The sequence below is a fragment of the Amaranthus tricolor genome, chromosome 16, assembly GCF_026212465.1.
Source record: "Amaranthus tricolor cultivar Red isolate AtriRed21 chromosome 16, ASM2621246v1, whole genome shotgun sequence".
Lineage (NCBI taxonomy): Eukaryota > Viridiplantae > Streptophyta > Magnoliopsida > Caryophyllales > Amaranthaceae > Amaranthus > Amaranthus tricolor.
This window is the reverse complement of record NC_080062.1, coordinates 21,830,896-21,852,327: the sequence shown is the minus strand read 5'-3', so window position 1 is coordinate 21,852,327 and position 21,432 is coordinate 21,830,896. Positions and strand designations below refer to the sequence as shown.

Below are 21,432 nucleotides of genomic sequence, written 5' to 3'. Positions count from 1 at the left end.
AGGGCCTATCTCTTACGGGGATAGATCCACTTTCAGATTGCCAACTTTAGTGCGGATGGATGTGCTGCTCATTTATGTGTCATGTGTTGCGATAGCAAGGACATCGTTTTCGGAAAATTAACTTATAATGATATTTTGACAAATCATGTGTTGTAAAAATTTTAAAAAAATTTAGATATTTTATAATGCATTAACTTAGTTTATAACTAGGTTGTAAGTAATTGTATTACAATTATGTAAAGGTTTTAAATACTCTGATATTGGTTGTTGCGGCTATCGAGCCACAGGTCGGATTCAGCCCAGACTTCTATAAGTCTTCCGCTGTGCTTTGTAGAAAATATTATTATATTGTTTACGCTGGTTTGGACTGTTTCAGTTTATGACTTTAGGTTTAGTCGGCTAAGATTCTTTTGCCGACAAAGCGCCACGTCACTGCCAAATGGTACATCCACTTGCCACATCAGGTCCCATGCGCCACCTCTGCTGCTTTCCTTTGCTGACATATCATGGACATTCAATGCAGCAAGTGTAAAGCACAAACACAATCGTCACTGCTGCTTCCAAATCCACTCCATTAAATGCAAACATTGTTCCCCTTCTTTCCTTTAGCTCAGCCATATCTTCTCTTCTCTCTTTTTCGCGATTTTTGGGCAGCTGGTCAGGCATACCTCCTCTGCAATTTTCACTCTTCAATCTTCATTCACTCTTAATCCTCCTGCACTTAATTCTTTCATTTTATACCCTTTACCTTTCTTTCTTTTTGCAGATCAAAACAAGACGAAGGTCTCAAATGGAGAAAGCGCCCATTAAAGAGCAACTTCAAGCGATTGTTAGGAGTAATGAAGGGAAGATGGCTCAGTTTCCACTCAAGTTCATTTTACCCTTCTCATTTTCTTTTTTTTTTTTTTGCAGATCAAACATCTTCTTTGCAGATCAAACCTGTTCTTCAAAATTCTAGGGTTTCTCCACAAACCCTTTTTGGTCTGATTTGATTGATTTTTGTTAATCATTTATTTGGGTTGATTTTGGGTTGATTTATATGAGTTGATTTATTTGGATTGCTATTTTCTATTTGGGTTGAATTCGATTTTTATAGAATTGATTAAAACCTAATTTTGTGGTGCTTCTGCTGTGCTTGTTCTGGGTTGAATTCGAATTTTTTAAAGCTACAAAGAGATAAATAAGGTAAGAGAGATTCCATTCCCAAAACAACTTCTTTCCTCAAAAAACAACCTAAAAAAGTTTCATCTCATTTTTGTGTGTTCTTTTACTCCTTTTTTCCCAAAACAAAACCCAATTATCAAAAGTTGAGATCTGGAACATTTTATTGCGTTTGTGTGTTCTTTCTACTCCTTTTTTCCCAAAACAAAACCAAATTATCAAATTTTGAGATCTGGAACATTTTATTGTTTACCCAGATGAATTTAATCAAAAAAAACCCACAAAAATGACGAAAATGGTGGTATTTTCAAAATACGGAGAATGTTCTTCCGGTAAAAACTTGGGCGGAAAGACGGTGATTGTTGAAATAAGATCAGACCAAGAAAGTAAACAACTTTAAACATGGGCTTTAATGAAAATTGCTCATCCTGGAGACCGTCTTCTTGCCCTTCATGTTCTTCATCACTCTTCTACTGGTTTGTCCAATATTTTTTTCCTGGATGAATTTAATTGACTTCTTTGATTTTTGATTTTTGAAATTTATCGTGTTTGAAATCATTGTGTTTGAAAATTGCTTAACTTACCTACATTTTTCTGGGTTTTGATTTTGGGTGTTTAAATTTATTGTGTGTTGATTTTTTTAGGTTTTTAAAATTTTTATTTTGAGTTTTTGAAAATTATTGTGGGCTAAATGTTTTTGTGGGTTTTAATTTAATTTTTGTGGGTTTCTTAGCAGGTGTTGAACGATGCTTCTTTCTTTGGTGAAGACATTTGATTTTACTCTTGCTGTTTACGAAGGCTTTTGTTATTTGAAGCAGGTAATTATATTTTTTTGTTATATTTTTGTTTTGTTTGAATTTTCTAAAATTGTGGTGACATGGCGCACAAGTTAATCAACTGTGAAATTTGTTGATTTTTTTTGGTGAATTTCCCATTTAATTTTTCTATTTATGAGTAGATTTGTTTGTTAGAACAATAATTAGGAGATAGCAGTACTAATTTTTAAAATCTTCTTTTGAGAGATTAAATGTTAAATTATCAAGCATTTATGAAAATTTACTTGAAATCTTGAATATTTTTCCTCTTTTGCATTATTTGCAACCTCAATATATGTTTGTTCATCACATTTTAGGAATTATATGTTAGGTGAGAATTATACATTAGATTACTAATCGCTCTTAATTTATACTTTATTCTTAATCTATAAGTTTAACCTAGGTTGCACTAAAACGGACACGGACACGACATGGGTACGGGAAAACACCACGAGGACACGAAAATGGTAATATAATAAATATATCAAATTAAAGATAATTTTACAATCTTTTATTTGATATATGTAAATAAACACTTTAAAAACATAAAACTCACATAAAATGCAAATAAGTACCAAATAAACAACATGAAGATTTAAAAATAGTCATACTAGACATTGCATGAATCAGAGCAACTAGCCCCACTACTAGACATGATTGAACTCTTCAAATTCAAACAACCACAATTAAAGATTTAAAAATTAAGATTAACAAATAACACATTAACAATATAACATTAACAAATAACAATTAACAAATATTCAAAGAGGATATACCAAAAAAATCAAGAACAACATTTCAAGTTTTCAAAATTCAAATTACAAACACATTAACAATTTAACATTAACAAATAACAAATAACAAATATTCAAAGAGGATATACAAAAAAATCAAGAACAACATTTCAACTTTTCAAAATTCAAATTACAATTTACAAACACATTAACCATTTAACATTAACAAATTTTCAATCACTCAAACAACATAAACAAAAAAAAATCATGAAACAACATTCTAACAAAATTCAAAAATCAAGATTTAAAAATAAATATTAAAACAAGTCAACAAGATTAAAAATTTAAGATTAACACTAAGATTAAAGATTAAAACAAGATTAATATTAGGATTTAGTATAAAGACTGAAAGTACCTTAAACAAAATCAAAAATTTCGATTTTTAGGGATTTTTCGAGTTCGAGTGTTCGACTGTGTTCTATTCGAACAACCCACAGGGCAGCAGCAGTGCAGCACCGAGTTCAAGTGTTCGTCTGTGATGGAGGAGCAGCCGGCGGTGGCGTGGTGCGGTAGTGCGGCAGCGACAGTGGAGGTGGAGGAGGAGTTGTGTAGAGTTTTTAGGGTTAGACTTTAGAGTGAAAGAGAGCTGAGAGGAGTGAGAGCAAGAGAGGGGTTAGAGTGAAATTGTGAAAGGCCCTGTTTTCGATTTTTTTTCTTTTTTTTTTTTTAGAAAAAAAAGAAAACACGTGTCCTTGCCGTGTCCTTTAGTGTCCTTGCCGTGTCCACGTGTCCGGAAAATTATTAAAATATTGGACACTTCATTTGGCGTGTCGGACACGGATTTTCGCGTGTTCGTGTCTGACACGTGTCTGACACGCGACACGCAGGTTCAGGGGCGTGTCCGTGCTTCAGAGAGTTTAACTTAACTCAAGTGGGATCTTGTTTCATTCGTCTCAATACAAAGATTATTAATATCAACTTTTCATAATTTTTAATTTTGCACAATTAAAGATGATAAATGTTAAAATATGGCCTCGATAAGTGAAAAAGGTAAATGAGACAAGTAGATTGAATAGAAGGGAGTATATAATAGGAGTATTAGATTTACTAAAATATCAATAAGTCTACATTTTCCCCGGTCAGTTAAAAGGTAGATTAAAAATTCATACTATTTTGTTCAATGCTTGCTAAATTAGTCCACCAAATTTTCCCTAAATGATCAACGATATTACGAACTCAATCAAAATCACACATTCTTTAATCTTGGAGTATTACTGTATGCCCCTCTTACTCCCTTCTCACTTCTTTTAATTTTTCCCCTTTCTAAGAATTCTAGAGTTTCATCAATTTTCCCTCCCTTAAATTTCTTCAGTCTCAGGTATTTAGATTCTCTTAACTTCATTTTTAATATTACTGTACGCGATTGAATGTGAAGGGTTTCATATGATAGCTTATTAGTATCTTTTAAGGTCTTTTTTCTTTTTTTTTTTTTCAGTTTCTTTCTGTTTAAATATTCGTAAATTTAAAGGTATAATTTACTTATGGAGAATATATTTGGGATTTTAATTTTTTGCGACACTCGTTTTAATTTCTTTCAGTTTCTTTCTGTTGAAATATTCGAAAATTTTTTTTCAGTTTATTTCGGTTTAAGCATGGGCTTCTTGCTTCATAGCAAAATAAATTGGAGAGCATTCGTACCTGGAAATAAGCAAGATGATCTGTGCATTAGTATTCAATTTGTGCCGCTAAAAACGCAAGTAGTCGGACGATTACCTATATCATTAGCAAAATAGTAGTATTATGATGTTCAGAAAAGTTGCAAGAACTGCTCTTATATGTGCTAAACTCTTGAATAATTCATTAGAAGTTCTAACAAAAATTCCTTGTACAGTTGTGTACACGTTGGCGCAAGATGACTACACAAGTATAAACTATCTACAACTGAAAACTTCTTTGCCTCACATCCTAGTTCCTGAATTCTCCAAAAATTGTCCAATTGGTATATATATGTATGTATATGGTAATAATGTTATATATTGCAGCATATGGCTTGCCCGTCAGTTTGCAGTCTTTCCCACAAGCAAATCAGTTGTTTAGGAGATTGATAATGGGCAGTATAATAATCATCAATGCAGCCGGACTGATGAAAACGCGAGTTGTACACATATTCCACTGGCCTCGACATAATTTTCTTTTATTATGTATTTATTAATCTAGGACACTTCATAATCACCTGAGATTAGGGATGGCAATGGGTATTGGACCCGACCCAGATCCGTGGATCCGTATTTGTTTTCACGGATTTGGGTCCTAAAAATATAGACCCGTCGGATCCGGATCTGAGAAAAATACCCAAACTCGGACCCGCGGATCTGGAGGACCCGTTTTATTTTTTTTTATATCAAAAATATGTTAAAATACCTCCCTCATAGTCACTGCCTCATCACGACACACCCTCATCGATTCAGTCATCACATACTCCTCCCTTACTGCCTCTCACTCCCAGTCGACAGACTCGAGTACTCGACACTCGACATCCCGCGCCTAATTCCTGAAAAATGTGAAAGCTTTTTCAACTTTTTCAATCCGCCCCCAATTCCTGATGACGATGATGATATTGATGAAGAAGCAGTGACTTTGATTTTGAAGTTCTTTAATAATTTGAACCTCATGTAACTACCATTGACAATTACCAATTTGAAATATTGATATTTGATAGGCGGCAAAGCTTCAGAATCTGATGGAGCAAGATTATGAGATTGGGTAAGTTTTGATATGTAGTGTAATTGATGAATGGCGTGATAATCTCTTAGATTGACCATGCTTATTATTGTTGCTAACTACTCATTATGAATGTTCCCGATCATGATTCAGATTGACCATTCGAGACAAAATTATTCCTCATGCTGTATCATGGTTTACTGGAGAGGCAGCTAAGGGGGATGAATTTGATGATATAAATGATGATGGGGATGATGAAGAAGAGGAAGATGACGATGATGAAGACGAAGACGATTCAAAAACAAGTCAGACCCATTTTGGACCCAGATCCGGTACTGGATCCGCAGTATCTGCAGATCCAGACCGGGGTGTTGCAAAACTAGACCCGCGGATCCGAGTCCGGATCTGGATCCTGTTCTTGACAACGAATCTGGATCCGGGTTCACCTGGATCCGGTCCAGATCCGACCCGTTGCCATCCCTACCTGAGATCGATAGTTCAATACTAGTATTGCTAATTGTAGAGTTCTGAAATTATATAAGTACCGAGTATTTAAGTGTGTAGTGTATAAAGATTTTCTACTGTCAAACCCTGTTTTCTTCTGCTATTCTTTGACATTTTTCTATTCTTTTTTTGTTATCAGGATTCAAGTTTTCCTTGTTCATCCCTTAGTTGATTTAAGAAATAATGGATGATTCGCAATCTCAAATCGGTTCTAAAGACTTTAATACATATGAGAACATTGCTGCAAACCAAGAGCCATTTAAAATGTTCCTGAGAGACTACAGCGAAGTCTGTAATGTTGAAGAGTTTTTTAAAAAAAAGTTTAGAAGGAATTATTGCCAAGAAAAATGAGTCATTTATAAATCCATATAATGAATCTCGTGAGGAGAGAAATGTGAGGAGATTTTGCAATGGCTATCTAACTGTAGCCAAGAATATTATATTAAGAAGATTGGAAACATGGACTGAAAATGCTTGCTTGCTTTACTATCACTTGTCCAACGGACATGAATGGCCTATTGCTATTGAGGAAGAAGGGGCATTGGAAGGGTCATAGAATTCACATATCTCATGACTGTAAAGAAATGAAGACTGTGAAGGATACTGCAGAATTCAATTCTATCAACTATGAGGGTTGATGTTAATGATGATTTTGGTGATTGCTAATCGAACATTAAGCAAGTTTAATAAATAGATTAGTGCTTGTAACGAAGATATTGCATGTATTTTGCATTGAATAATTAAATACTTACTACTATAGCAAGAACAGTGAATAAGTAATGAATATTATGCTGCCCTACACTAGATTCTAGATGGGTTCCTACCCAATATTCTTATGAAAGAATGCACTATGATATATTTACAAAGATTATATGTTTTTGTTGTTCCTACCCAACCTTTGTAAATATATCATAGTGCATTCATTCATAAGAATATTGGGTAGGAACCCATCTAGAATCTAGTGTAGGGCAACATAATACTCATTACTTATTCACTGTTCTTGCTATAGTAGTAAGTATTTAATTATTCAATGCGAAATACACGCAATATCTTCGTTACAAGCACTAATCTATTTATTAAACTTGATTAATGTTCAATTAGAATTCACCAAAATCATCATTAACATCAATCCTCATAGTTGATAGAATTGAATTCTGCAATATCCTTCACAGTCTCCATTTCTTTACAGTCATGAGATATGTGAATTCTATGACCCTTCCAATGCCCCTTCTTCCTCAGTAGCAATAGGCCATTCATGTCCGTTGGACAAGTGATAGTAAAGCAAGCAAGCATTTTCAGTCCATGTTTCCAATCTTCTTAACGTAATATTCTTGGCTACAGTTAGATAGCCATTGCAAAATCTTCTCACATTTCTCTCCTTACGAGATTCGATCATATGGATTTAAGAATGACTCATTTTTCTTGGCAATAATTCCTTCTAAACTTTATTTTGAAAATTCTTCAGCCTTACAGACTTCGCTGTAGTCTCTCGGGAACATTTTAAATGCCTCTTGGTCTGCAGCAATGTTCTCATATGTATTAAAGTCTTTAGAACCGATTTGAGATTGCGAATCATCCATTATTTCTTAAATCAACAAAGAGATGAACAAGGAAAACTTGAATCCTGGTAACAAAAAAAGAATAGAAAAATATCAAAGAATAGTAGAAGAAAACAGGGTTTGACAGCACAAAATCTTTATACACTACACACTTAAATACTCAGTACTTATATAATTTCAAAATTCTACAATTAGCAATACCAGTATTGAACTATCGATCTCAGGTGATTATGAAGTGTCCTAGATCAATAAATACATAATCAATAAAAAAAAATTATGTCGAGGCCAGTGGAATATGTGTACAACTCGCGTTTTCATCAGTCCGGCTGCATTGATGATTATTATACTGCCCATTATCAATCTCCTAAACAACTGATTTGCTTGTGGGAAAGACTGCAAACTGAAGGGCAAGCCATATGCTGCAATCTATAACATTATTACCATATACATACATATATAATACCAATTGGACAATTTTTGGAGAATTCAGGAACTAGGATGTGAGGCAAAGAAGTTTTCAGTTGTAGATAGTTTATACTTGTGTAGTCATCTTGCGCCAACGTGTACACAACTGTACAAGGAATTTTTGTTAGAACTTCTAATGAATTATTCAAGAGTTTAGCACATATAAGAGCAGTTCTTGCAACTTTTCTGAACATCATAATACTACTATTTTGCTAATAGCACATATAAGAGCAGTTCTTGCAACTTCTAATGAATTATTCAAGATTTTAAAAATTAGTACTGCTATCTCCTAATTACTGTTCTAACTAACAAATCTACTCATAAATAGAGGAATTAAATGGGAAATTCACCAAAAAAATCAACAAATTTCACAGTTGATTAACTTGTGCGCCATGTCACCACAATTTTAGAAAATTCAAACAAAACAAAAATGTAACAAAAATATATAATTACCTACTTCAAATAAGAAAAGCATTCGTAAACAGCAAGAGTAAAATCAAATGTCTTCACCAAAGAAAGAAGCATCGATTGTTCAACACCTGCTAAGAAACTCACAAAAGTAGAATTAAAACCCAGGAAAATGCAAGTAAATTAAGCAAAAACATTTAGCCTACAATAATTTTCAAAAACTCAAAATAAAAATTTAAAAAACCCAGAAAAATGCAATTAAATTAATCAAAAAAAAAAATCAACACAATAAATTTAAACACCCAAAATCAAAACCCAGAAAAATGTAGGTAGGTTAAGCAATTTTCAAACACAATGATTTCAAACACGATAAATTTCAAAAATCCAAAATCAAAGAAGTCAATTAAATTCATCCAGGAAAAAAATATTGGACAAACCAGTAGATGAGTGATGAAAAACATGAAGGGCAAGAGGACGGTCTCCAGGATGAGCAATTTTCATTAAAGCCCATGTTTAAAGTTGTTTACTTTCTTGGTCTGATCTAATCCCAACAATCACCGTTTTTCCGCCGAAGTTTTTACCGGAAGAACATTCTCCGTATTTTTGAAAATACCACCATTTTCGTCATTTAATGGAGTGGATTTAGAAGCAGCAGTGACGATTGTGTTTGTGCTTTACACTTGCTGCATTGAATGTCCATGATCTATCAGCAAAGGAAAGCAGCAGAGGTGGTGCATGGGACCTGATGTGGCAAGTGGATGTACCATTTGGCAGTGACGTGGCACTTTGTTGGCAAAAGAATCTTAGCCGACTAAACCTAAAGTCATAAACCCTCTCACTTGCTTCCGTAGATCATCATCATTCATCACTTAACTAAACTTTGAATGAAATACTTCATCCATTGTTGTTGAATTGAAAACCTAACCCCTAAAAATGCTCCAACTTTGCAAATTCTACAAACACCCTTCATTTCTGTCACCCTTATTTCTCAATCCTCCACTCATCTCTCCTCCCATTAAACTCATTTCTTTCTCTACTACTCTTCCTCACAAGCATTCTATTTCTCTTTTTCATCCTGCTAACACCCTTGCAACTTCAAGTTCTGAAGCTTTTCATACCAAAAATAACGATGATACCTTCTTTGCTAACAAAAATGTTTCATGGGATTCACTCGGTGTATCTGAAAAACTCTTTCATTCTCTCTTTAATGCTGGCTTTTCTAAACCTTCCTTAATTCAGGTATTGGTGTTTTCCTCGGTTCTTTTTAAAGATGTAATAGAACTATAGAAGTATAAATTTTATTTTTGGGTGTTTGGGAAATTATATTTTCTGATGTGGGTTTTTCTTAGTTTTTTTTTTTGGACTTGTTACCTTGATATTAAAAAGATTGAATCTTTACTGGGACTTTTTAGCAAGTTTGATTTTTTTTAGTTTTTTCTAATTATTCTTGAAGTTTGAAATGATTGAACCATTGCTGGGATTTATTAGAATTTTTTGACTATTGTTTTAGGGTTTTTTTAGTTGGGTTTGTGGAGTTGAGACTAATTTGTGGGTTTTATGTTTAATATTAAATCACCTTCTTTTCTTGAAACTTTCTCAGAGTTATTGCTTTGACACACATTTTATTTAGTTTCTGTTGTATCTAGAAATTTGTATTTTATCAATTTTTTTAATGTAAGGGAAAACTAATGAAGTACATTGGAGATGTGGAGTAGACTAAGGAATTTTTTCGGCTGTCTTCTACTCTGTTTTGAAATAGCAACTGATTAAAGGATTTTGCAACAAATGGCCTTTATATTTGTTTGCTGAAGGGTGTCTGCACTCTATTCCTGTATGTCATCAGGTAGAAAATCCTCTGTAAGGCGTTGGGGTCATTGTGGGGATGACTGGATGGTACTATTTGCACCATGTTATCAACCGACTTATTGGATTTTACCTTGTCGTTCAGGCAGCTTGCATTCCATCTATCGGGAAATGATACAGGTTTTGCTGCAGAGACCGGAAGTGGTAAAATACATGGTTATCTTGTCCCACGTGTTGAGAAGCTTCATCAAGCACATAGCAACCACCCCGGGATAGAAGCTATTGGTTATAGAAAAAGCCAGTACTCTCAGATGTCTCTTATTCTATGTCCTAATGTTATGTTGTGTGAGCAAGTGGTTCGTATGGCTAACTCTGTGCGGTGATAATGGTGAACCTCTACTTAGAGCAGCTGCTGTATGTGGGAAGCAGGGATGGCCCCATAAATAGCTTTGTTGACATGATTAAATTTTGGATTTATAGAAATCCATAAAATTCTATAGGATTGATATCTATTCTAGTGTCTGTCTAGTATTCTTCTTTTCCATGGACTTTGTACTACAACAAGAGAGGTAGATTGATATCTTAGAATTTTGCGACACTTACCAATTTGAAAATATATGAATTTGAGTCATACGTGTTCACCTGTTTATCCTGTCAAAAATAAATAAATAAATAAATATATATATATATATATATATATATATATATATATGTATATATATATATATATATACACACACACACGATGACCAAAATACCCGCACACCACATTCCTAACCATCGGACCATACAACACTCCTATGACACCCCCTCAATCAAAGAAGGAGGTGATCGGACATTGAGATTGGACCGAAACTCATCAAATAAAACCCGAGGCAAGCCTTTCATAAATATGTCTGCAATATTAAAATGAGAGGTGACATGTAACACCCGGGCTTGACCAGGAGCCACCTTCTCACGAACAAATTGAATATCCAACTCAATATGTTTAGTGTGCTGGTGCTGGATAGGATTTCCCGAAAGATAAATGGCACTAACATTATCACAGTAGACTAAGGAAGCTCTAGGAGAAGATTACGAAGCCAATTAGTCTCGGCAACCACATTGGCAACGACACGATACTCAGCCTTCGTACTAGAACAAGAAATAGTAGATTGTCTCTTTGTGGACCATGAAATCAAGTTATCACCAAGATACACACAATATCCAGACGTGGACCGTCTAGTATCAGGACAAATAGCCCAATCCGCATCAGTATAACACACTAAGGATGATGACGAAGTAGCGGTAAGATGAAGACCCAATTGTATAGTACCCTAACATATCGAATAATACGCTTCAAAGCATGGAAATGATGTTTCCTAGGATCATGCATATGGAGACAGATTTGCTGCACAGCATAAGATATATCCGGACGAGTGAAGGTTAGATACTGAAGAGCTTCGATAAGACTTCGATAAAGGGTCGCATCAAAAACTAGAGAGCTCCTCGTTAAGTTTGCGTGCAATATCCACTAGGGTATTAGAAGGCTTACATGATGACATACCAACCCACTCAATTATATCAGTAGCATACTTATCCTAAGAAAAAAAAAACCATTTGTAGTACGAGTAACTTTAATACCCAAAAAATAATGAAGAAGGCCCAGTTCCTTCATAACAAACTCAGAAGACAAAAGAGATGATATTTTGTCGGAGAGACTCAAATGAAGCAGTCAACACAATATCATCAACATATAGCAACAGAAAAGCAATGTCCTTACCACTACGGTAAATAAACAAAGAGGTATGTAACACCCCGAGATTTTCTGACGTCATTAATTAATATTTTAATGACTTTTGGGTATTTTATAATTATATTAAATTAATTTAGAAATAGTTTTAATAAATCCCTTTTATATACGAATTTAAATATTAACATATAATTATATTAAAAAAATACATTTGTGACCTCTAAAATAAAGAGGTTCGAATAAAAAATTATTATTTTATTTATACGTGTGAGTACACAAAGGTGAGTCTCTCAGTTGAGCCTCGCAAGAAAATGAATCTAGATTAAATAAATAAATAAATAAATAAACATAATAATAATAATAATAATAATAATAATAATAATAATAATAACCATGATAAAAGGGCATGAAACCCTCGATGCCCCAAAAACAAGCTGTTAGCCCTCCTTCCTTCTCCCTCTTCCTCTTCTCCCTGTGACACGATATTCCCTCAAAGCCTCACTGCTGAGCCTCCACAGCCACCAAGGACAGCAGTCGGCAGCACCTTCCCTTTCCTTGCAGCTGGCAGCGACCGTGACTCACCCCAAGCAGCTGGCAACGACTGTGACTCACCCAAGCAGCTTGCAGAGACTCACCTAAGCAGCAGGCGGCAGCAGCTGCGTTTCTTGGAGGTTCCCACAGCAGCAGCCGTGTCTGGCACACCACAGGCTGTCCACCTTCGTGCTCCACCACCACCACAACACCACCTATACCCTCACCCTTTTCTAGTTTCTCCATTGTGAGCCATCTCTTCTCTTTTCTCTAATTAATTTCTAGTTTTATTTGAAGTTTTATGAAGTTTATGAGTGAGGTGTTGATTTTTGTGTTATCTTCATTGAATCTTTTTGTGGGTAAGAATTTAATTGATGAATTAAACATGTTTATGACTTAGGGTTTGAAGTGTGATTGAAATTATGGGTTGTGTGTTGATTTTGTATTAGTTTCTTTGAATCTTAGTATGGGTAGTGATTAAATATGTTATCTTTGAACACGAAACGATTAGGGCTTGAATTTAGAGATGAAATTACTAATATGTGTGTTTTATACTATATGTTGGTGATGATTGATTAAATAACTTTAAAAGTTGTTTTAAGATTTGGTCGATTGGTTATTATTGTGAATAATTAGTAATGGTGATGATGTTAGTTGACTATGAAAGTGATTTCGATTGATTAAATTGGGAATAATAGTTACTAATTGCTGTGGTTTGATTGTTGTGAATTACAAATACCCTTATTAGGTTGTTATTGAAGTTATAGATACATGATATTAGTAAGCCAAGAGCATAATGTCAACTTATCGTTGATGGTTACTAAAGTAATTTGTCGTGTTGTTTTGACTATATTTCTTAATAGCTTTGGAGAATGTAACAAATGATATCGCAATACAATAACTCTAAGATTTGCCTTATCGTTATATTAATGTTATATTAAAATTGTAAAATTTAATTGTGATTAGTTATTTTGGGTAACGCGAGCCGATATGCTCAAAATTAGTTAATGTAAAGAAACGATTCACACATACTTCTACTTTAAATTGATGGAAAGACTTATGTTGCGTTGAGTTGATGATTTTGACTTGTATTGAATGAGTTGTGTGCGTGCTAAAGTGATCGGAAACTCATGTTGAATGGGTGATGGCAGTTACTTGGATATTTAGTTTGGTATGTTAAAGTAGTTAAGGGAACTTATTAGTTCTACTCATAACTTGGATATTTCGCAAGAGGAAAGTGGAGCCTTAGTTGGGGTGATTTTGTGACTTTTGATCGTGCAGTGACGATTACAGCTACGTTAATAACCCTTATATGCAATTTTCTTTAAGACATTATTGTTTATTTTGATAGTATGCATTGTATCGAAACTATGAAGTACTAGTGAATACACTTTATATGAAGAGCTATCGACTATGAAGTCCTTGCGCTTAGAATAGTTTAGAGAATGAGAGTGTTGATAGAAGGCGGGAACCACCCCCTTATTTATTTAAAGAATTAGATTATGCCTTAATTGGAGTTAGAATGACTCCGTTATAGGTGAATTTCATATTCTATTGAGTGGCTCAGTGGGTTTTGGCGCACTGCTATCCCAGGGCGCTCATTAATAGTTGAGAGTGGAAGTTATTCCCATCTGATAAGGTACTAGATTATGATTAGCTGGCGTGACTCAACTGGATTATGTCCGGTTGTTTTATTAGTCCCCTAGGTGAGGTTCGACGGGACCACCGTAAGGGGGGTATGAGCATGCTTGGGTCATTGGGCGCCGGGTGGCCGATAACGCCACTTAACCGAGGTGTTACCATGCGGGCCTTGCAAACCCCAATATGGTGGCCTCTTCACTGGTTTAGTACCCCAGTGTGTTAGTTTTTTTCCCGAAGGTAGGACCCGAGAGGGTTAGTTGGAGGGGGCATGAGCTCATACTTTGCCATGGGCGCCGGGTGGCCGATAACGCCCTTGGCCGTGTCACTATGCCAGGAAGTAGAGAAAAGATCCACTGATAGAAAACTATTTAGTGATAGAAAGTTTATTCTTTGATCGAAAAGTATTTAATGATAGAAGGTTCATTCTTTGGTAGAAAGCTTACGCGTTGATAGAACGTTTACTCTTTGATAGAATAATTACTCATTGATAGAACATCTACTTATTGATAGAATAGTTTATGCTAGTGAGAAGTGTGCCTAAGTTAAGTTACCTCAAGGGTATTACGGACTATGATCACACTTACCTTAAGATAGACAAGCTCTATAAGGTCATGTGTTAGGTACTCTGTTAATGCCTTGGTCGAGTTAAACTATGCGTGTTTTGCAAGAGTTTATGTTTGAAAAGAGGAGCGTGAAGACCTGCATTCTACCCAAGAGCACATGGTTCGGGTTGGAAAGCACGTAATGAAATTAAGAAGTATAAGTGGCCGATAAACGGTTACTATCTGTGCTTGCGTTTTATGAAATCATCTTATGTTTTTTTTATGATATAATGCTATCTAGTAGTTGGCCTTATTATATTTGATGCTAGTTACTGACGTGTACGTGTTTGTGTTTATGTTTGTTTGTTGATGACTTTCTATGATTGTCCTGCTATGACACATTGGCCTTTGGTCTAATGTCGAGTAGCAGGGGGATCATAGACAAGCGTAGCAGGTACTGGAGCTTCTTTTGCATTGCATTGCATTGCATTTGGGAAGAGTGATGAGAGCGAAGCATTCCCTGTGTCATACCGCTACCTTTTGATTTTGTAGTTTTTGTTATCTTTTGTAAACCTTGGTTGTATATGTTTTGTTATGAGGCTTTGCGTCCTCCCTCGCATATTTGTATTTCTGTTGCGTAGTTTATAACTCTGTATGGTTTTGAGGAGTTAAGTCTTTTTAAAACGCAAACGTCGACACTGGAACCACGATCCATGCTTGGCATGTTGATTTGAGAAGTCGGCGACGAATTATTCCGCCGTGACATAGTTTTGATAGGCCGTTGGTGCCTTTACTTTATTAGTTTCTGAATTAACTTTTGTTTTTCTACAAAGGCGCACAGTTTTAAGGCAGATGCTGCCAAAATTTCTACTCACCTTTTTAGAGTTAATATTTAACGTTTATCTAAATTCTATTCCTTTTCTTTTATGTAACACCCGAATTTCCTCCTGTCCTTTACGGTTTTGGTTTCGTTAAGGGGTCGGAAATTCTGGGGTGTTACAAGGTATCATAGAGACTATTAAAAAACCCTATCGAGTAAACATACTCAGCAAAATGCTGATACTAAGCACGTGGAGCCTGTTTTGAGCCATACAAAGATCTCTTTAGTCGGCACACATAATCGGGATGTTGATAATCACGAAACCCCTTAGGTTGATGCATATACACTGTTTCGGCAAACTACCATGTAAAAAAGCATTTTTGACATCTAACTGATAAATAGACCAGAACCGAGATAAGGCCAGGCTCAGAACAACCCGTATCGCAGTCGGTTTTACAACCGGAGTAAATGTCTCGAGACAATCCACACCAACTTGTTGAGAACTGCCATCACCTACAAGACGAGCCTTATACCTTGCAAAAGATCTGTCAGAATTGGTTTTATGGCAAAAAATCCACATACAACGAATAATATTGACTCTTGATGGACGAGGAACCAATTCCTATGTATCATTATGAATAAGAGCAGTATATTCTTCTTGCATAGCCACTTTCCAATGAGGATCCGATAGAGCCTCTTTTGCATTGTGTGGGACAAGGGAAAGTGTGGTGACCACAGAAAGATTAAGAGGTTTTCGAGGTTTGAATATGCCATGTTGGGAATGAGTGGTCATAGAATGTCTAGGCAAGGCCGGCTGAGGATGGGGAGAAGAGGAGAGGCAACCTAGAGTGACAGTAGCGACATGAGAGCCTATATCACGTGGGTGATTGGCCGAAGCCAGATGTAGAGGCTGGGACGAAGAATTAGACTGAAAAGAAGGAAGAGGCATGCTAACTTCATCAATCGAGGAATAGACTTGGACAGACTCACCTTCACGAGGTACTTGTGAAACAGATTGCCTAGAATGAGAAGATGGAAATTAAAGTTCTGGAACATTGGGCTGAGGATTAACCATTGGATATAATCCAAGAGGATAATGTGAGTCCAGAAATTCATATTTTGAGGGCATGGCCGATTTAAGCTTGACAAATGGAAATTCTGTCTCATGAAATTGAACATGAAGGGAAATAAAAATGCGATTAGTCGATAGATCCAAACATTTATACCCCCGATGATTGGATGGATAACCCAAGAACACACATGGAGTAGAGCGTGCTTGCAACTTATTGATAGTAGTTGATGGAAAAAGAGGATAACTGTAACATCCTCATAATAGGTCGGACTTTTGAAAACACCTTTAATGAAAAACATGAGCCAAAACCTACTCATGGAGTGTTACCGCCACATCTATTTCTAATAAAATAAATGTAAGGCTTAACGACTAAGAAATAACTTAATAATTTTAAATCCAACAAAGGATCTTACAACAAAAGAAAAGACTGAAACGTAATTTGTGTGCATATAAAATTTAAACAACCTAAGGTAAAATTTAAACTGAAATACGACTCTAGTAAAAGCTATATTTCTAAGTGATCCTCACTCCGCGATTCCCATGCAATCAATAACCTGTAACATAAGAATGCAAGAAAAACAAGGGAAAAACTCCCAAAATTAGAAAAATTGAGTAATTCCAACTCCATCCCGTAAGACGATTGAGTTTGAAAATGATTTAAGAAAATACAATATAATCAAATTGGAAATAATTTTAGAAAATAACATATAGCTGAGTTTAATAGAAAACAATTTGAGAAAATAATATATATAATATCACATAAACCAATTTATTAATTTGATAATTAATAATGACAAACACATAATCAATTTTAAATTTGAGGGAACGAGAACGCCAGTAGGCCGAGGCTTTACCCCTATACCTACTTCATCAAGAGGTCGTCACCCCAAATAATTCAAGGCCAGCAGAGTAGTCTCAGGGAACCCTAGTGTGCACACCCCTTCTACTTGGATCACAACAAATAGAAGGAAGACCAAACATCGTATCAAGTATCAGAAATTATAATACCTGTCGGCAGCTATACTAACTAAACAGGACAACCTGTTCATCACCGTTATACTTGGATCACAACAAATATAAGAGCTTCGTTTCCCTCATGTTACACTTTACGTGATTTAATATATTTTAATAATTAGTCGCGAGCACACAAACATGCAATCAAACATATATTATACATTTTATTTTATGATCATAAATTTTTCCCAATAAATATATATATCTCAGGAATATCCAACTGAAATCTTCATTTTCCAAATCACCATTCTAACATCAATTGGTGGCAATAGGAATTAATATCATAAATATTTCTCTTCCAAATAAATTGTATCAAATTTCGTTATCAAAATAATAATATAAATTTTATCGAAATAATAATTATAAATTCAACTTTGACAAAAAAAATAATAGTAAATATAGTTTGAGAATATATAAAACATAACATCATATAAAATAATGTCATATAAAATCATGCATCCTATTAAACACATTAATTATCACTTAGCACATAATACTAACGGGATAGTCCTAATTAGATGGACATTGAGAATTACCTTGTCACGTGATCCTAGACAACGTACGCTCCTAATAATCTCGGTCTAAGAATTTACTGTCGTTAATATCGAAATCTTGCGTTTTCTTGACTTGAAATTTAAGCAAATGGGAGATGGAGGAAGAGTTTGTAGGAGAAAAAAGAAGTGTGAGTAATAATATGAATGAAATTAACGGTAATCGGTTTAATTTATAATAGTTATGTGAGGTTGGTTATAAGATTTAGAGGTAAAAGTGGGAAGTTATTGTTAATGGGGAGTTATGTTTTCTTATTTATTTTTTTTTTTTCTGAAATTTATTTATTTATTTATTATTATTATTATTTAAAAAAAACGGTTGTTACATACACTCCCCCTTAAAACAAAAGTTCGTCCTCGAACTTAAAGTTAACTACTGAAGTTTTAAAAGAATATTGAATGGTTTAACTACTGAAGTTTTAAAAGAATATTGAATGGTTTGATAGACTCGCATCACCCCCCTATTTAAAAAGTTTCGTCCTCGAAACTCAACGTACCTGTTCGAAAAGTTCGGGGTATCGCTTTCTCATGTCAACTTCGGTTTCCCATGTAGCTTCTTCGGTTTGCTGGTTCGTCCATAATATCTTGACCAACTTAATTTCTTTGTTCCGGGTACATCTTGTTTTGGTATCAAGGATTTTTATTGGTTTTTCTTCAAAGGTAAGGGTTTCATCAAGTTCAATGGTTTCAGGTTGTATGATATGGGAAGGGTCATGGACATATTTTCGGAGTTGGGATACATGGAAAACATTGTGGACTTTAGCTAGGTTCATAGGTAGGGCTAATCTATAGGCTACTTCCCCAATTCGTTCCAATATTTCATAAGGACCTATAAAACGAGGACTCAATTTACCCTTCTTACCAAATCTCATGACACCCTTGGTTGGTGACACTTTGAGCAAAACTTGTTCACCTACTTCAAACTCTAATGCCCTCCTCTTTTTGTCTGCATACGACTTCTGACGATCTTGCGCTTCCCTCATGCGTTCTTGGATCATTCTTACTTTCTTTATAGTCTCCTCAATCATGTCTGGTCATAATCCCAACGACTCATTAACTTCATTCCAACATATAGGACTCCTACACTTTCTTCCATATAAGGCTTCGTAAGGTGTCATTCCTATGCTAGAATGAAAACTATTATTGTAAGAAAACTCTACATACATCAAATTATCCTCCCAAGATCCACCAAAATCCATAACACATGCTCTTAACAAATCCTCAAGAGTCTGAATCGTTCTCTCTGTTTGACCATCTGTTGCTGGATGAAATGCAGTAATGAACTTTAGTATCGTGCCCACTGCTTCTTGTAGCATCTTTCAAAATTTGGACAGAAATCTCGAATCTCTATCCGATACAATGTCCTTAGGCATACCATGCAATCTCACTACCTCTTGAAAATACGCGTATGCCATTTGTTGCATTGTCCAAGTATTCTTCATAGCTATAAACCTTGCTGTTTTTGTTAATCGATCCACTATCACCCATATGGCATTCTTCCCTGTTTTTGACTTTGGCAATCCTACTAGAAAGTCCATTGAAATCGACTCCATTTCCATCCAGGTACTTCTAATGGTTGCAATTTTCCCCCCGGCTTCATATGTTGAATTTTCACCTTTCATCACTTTCGAACTCAGGTGCTTGACCATCCTCCTTCAACTTCTTCAATTTAGTTAACCAGTTATCCGTAACTTGCTTTACTCTAATTTCTTCAAAAATATCGGATCCAATCGTCATTCCATTCAATTGAGTACCCACATATCCATACTCTACCACTTCTAAGTTCATCCTACGAATCTCTTCACACAACTCATCTGCTAAAATTAATGCATTTATTGTATGACTTGACTTCCTACTCAGAGCATCAGCTACCTTGTTTGCCTTTCCCTCACAATACTTCAAGTCTAGATCATTAATCATTAATGAGTTCTAACCATCGTCTTTGTCTCAGATTCAACTCCTTTTGAGTGTACAAGAACCTCAAACTCTTGTGATCAGTATAAATCTTGCACTTTACTCCAAATAAATAATGTCTCCAAATTTTCAATGCAAAGACTACAGCTCCCAATTCTAAGTCATGTGTGGGGTAATTCTTCTCATGCGGCTTAAGTTGTCGTGAAGCAAATGCTACTACTTTCCATCTTGCATCAACACACAACCTAGTCCATTCTTAGATGCATCTGTATAAACCTCATATTCTCCACTTTCATTTGGTAAGGTCAGCACAGGTGCAGAGGTAAGCCTTGATTTCAACTCTTGGAATGCCGCTTCACACTTCTCATTCCATCTTGCGTTTTCTTGACTTGAATTTTAAGCAAATGGGAGATGGAGGAAGAGTTTGAAGGAGAAAAAAGAAGTGTGAGTAATAATGTGAATGAAATTAAAGGTAATCGGTTTAATTTATAATAGTTATGTGAGGTTGGTTATAAGATTTAGAGGGAAAAGTGGGAAATTATTGTTAATGGGGAGTTAAGTTTTCTTATTTATTTATTTTTTTCTGAAATTTATTTATTTATTATTATTATTATTATTATTATTATTATTATTATTATTATTATTTAAAAAAACGGTTGTTACAATAACACAAACACCCGAACACACGAAGATGATCAAACGATGGATTTTGATGATACAAGACTTGAGTGGGGGAGAAATCTTGTAGTAATTTAGTTGGAAGACTATTGTGAAGATAGGTCACCATGGCCAATGCATGATGCCAAAAGGTAGAGGGCACTGAAGCATGGAGTAAGAGAGTACGAATTATGTTATTGATTGTTTGGATTTTACGCTCGGCCTTTCCATTTTGCGATGAGGTGTGTGGACATGAAAAACGAAATTCCATCCCATGTTGTTTGCAAAAATTATGAAATGCATTATTGTTATATTCTCAACCATTATCACATTCTAAACTTTTAATTTTACATTCAAATTGTGTGGAAACATAAGTGTAAAATTTTTAAAACAACTCAAAAGACATTTGATTTTTTAGCAATGGGGGTGGTCCACAAGAAATAGAGTAATCATCCAACAATAGAAGATAATATGAATTACCTGCCGAACTAATAATGGGAGAAGTCCTCAAGTCACTATGAACAATATCAAAAGGAGACATAGTAAAAGAAGTAGATTCATAAAATCGCAAACGAATGTGTTTTCCAAGAACACAAGATTGACAAAGCTTTTTGTTCATAGAATTATTACAAAAAATGAATTTATTTTTCCTAAGAGAATGAAAAACATTGGTGCCAGGATGTCCTAAATGATCATGCCATAAGGTTCGTGATAAAGCGGCAAATGACGATTGAGATGTATGTGAGGATGTGTTCATGAGTGGGTAGAGCTTAATAAACTTACTTAAT

At 35.0% G+C, this 21,432-nt stretch overlaps 1 protein-coding gene across 12 annotated transcripts; it reads left to right on the top strand.

The window, feature by feature from the left end:
- Positions 1-515: 515 nt before the first annotated feature.
- Positions 516-17,735, top strand: LOC130802929 (nucleosome assembly protein 1;2-like). Of its 12 annotated transcripts, none has more exons than XR_009039827.1 (8): positions 516-657; positions 767-1,637; positions 1,898-1,979; positions 4,346-5,473; positions 5,585-9,606; positions 10,211-11,955; positions 12,421-12,680; positions 15,044-17,730. XR_009039827.1 is itself a non-coding variant. In XM_057667054.1 (5 exons), the coding sequence occupies exons 2-4, from the start codon at positions 1,908-1,910 to the stop codon at positions 5,937-5,939; spliced, it is 471 nt and encodes a 156-aa protein (XP_057523037.1). In that variant the 5' UTR covers positions 516-657; positions 767-1,907; the 3' UTR covers positions 5,940-9,606; positions 10,211-12,413. The 12 variants fall into 12 exon arrangements, 1 of the variants encoding a protein (XP_057523037.1); XR_009039829.1 differs by having other exon boundaries at positions 1,895-1,979; XR_009039825.1 differs by adding an exon at positions 10,047-10,210 and having other exon boundaries at positions 767-1,979; positions 10,316-11,955; positions 15,044-17,729.
- The last annotated feature ends 3,697 nt before the right edge of the window (positions 17,736-21,432 follow it).

Excerpts from the sequence above, each read along its gene's own strand:
- LOC130802929 (XM_057667054.1), top strand. The coding sequence starts at position 1,908 with ATGCTTCTTTCTTTGGTGAAGACATTTGATTTTACTCTTGCTGTTTAC. Across the intron at positions 1,980-5,429 it reads GCTTTTGTTATTTGAAGCAG|GCGGCAAAGCTTCAGAATCT; the intron begins GTAATTATATTT and ends GATATTTGATAG. Across the intron at positions 5,474-5,584 it reads GAGCAAGATTATGAGATTGG|ATTGACCATTCGAGACAAAA; the intron begins GTAAGTTTTGAT and ends ATCATGATTCAG.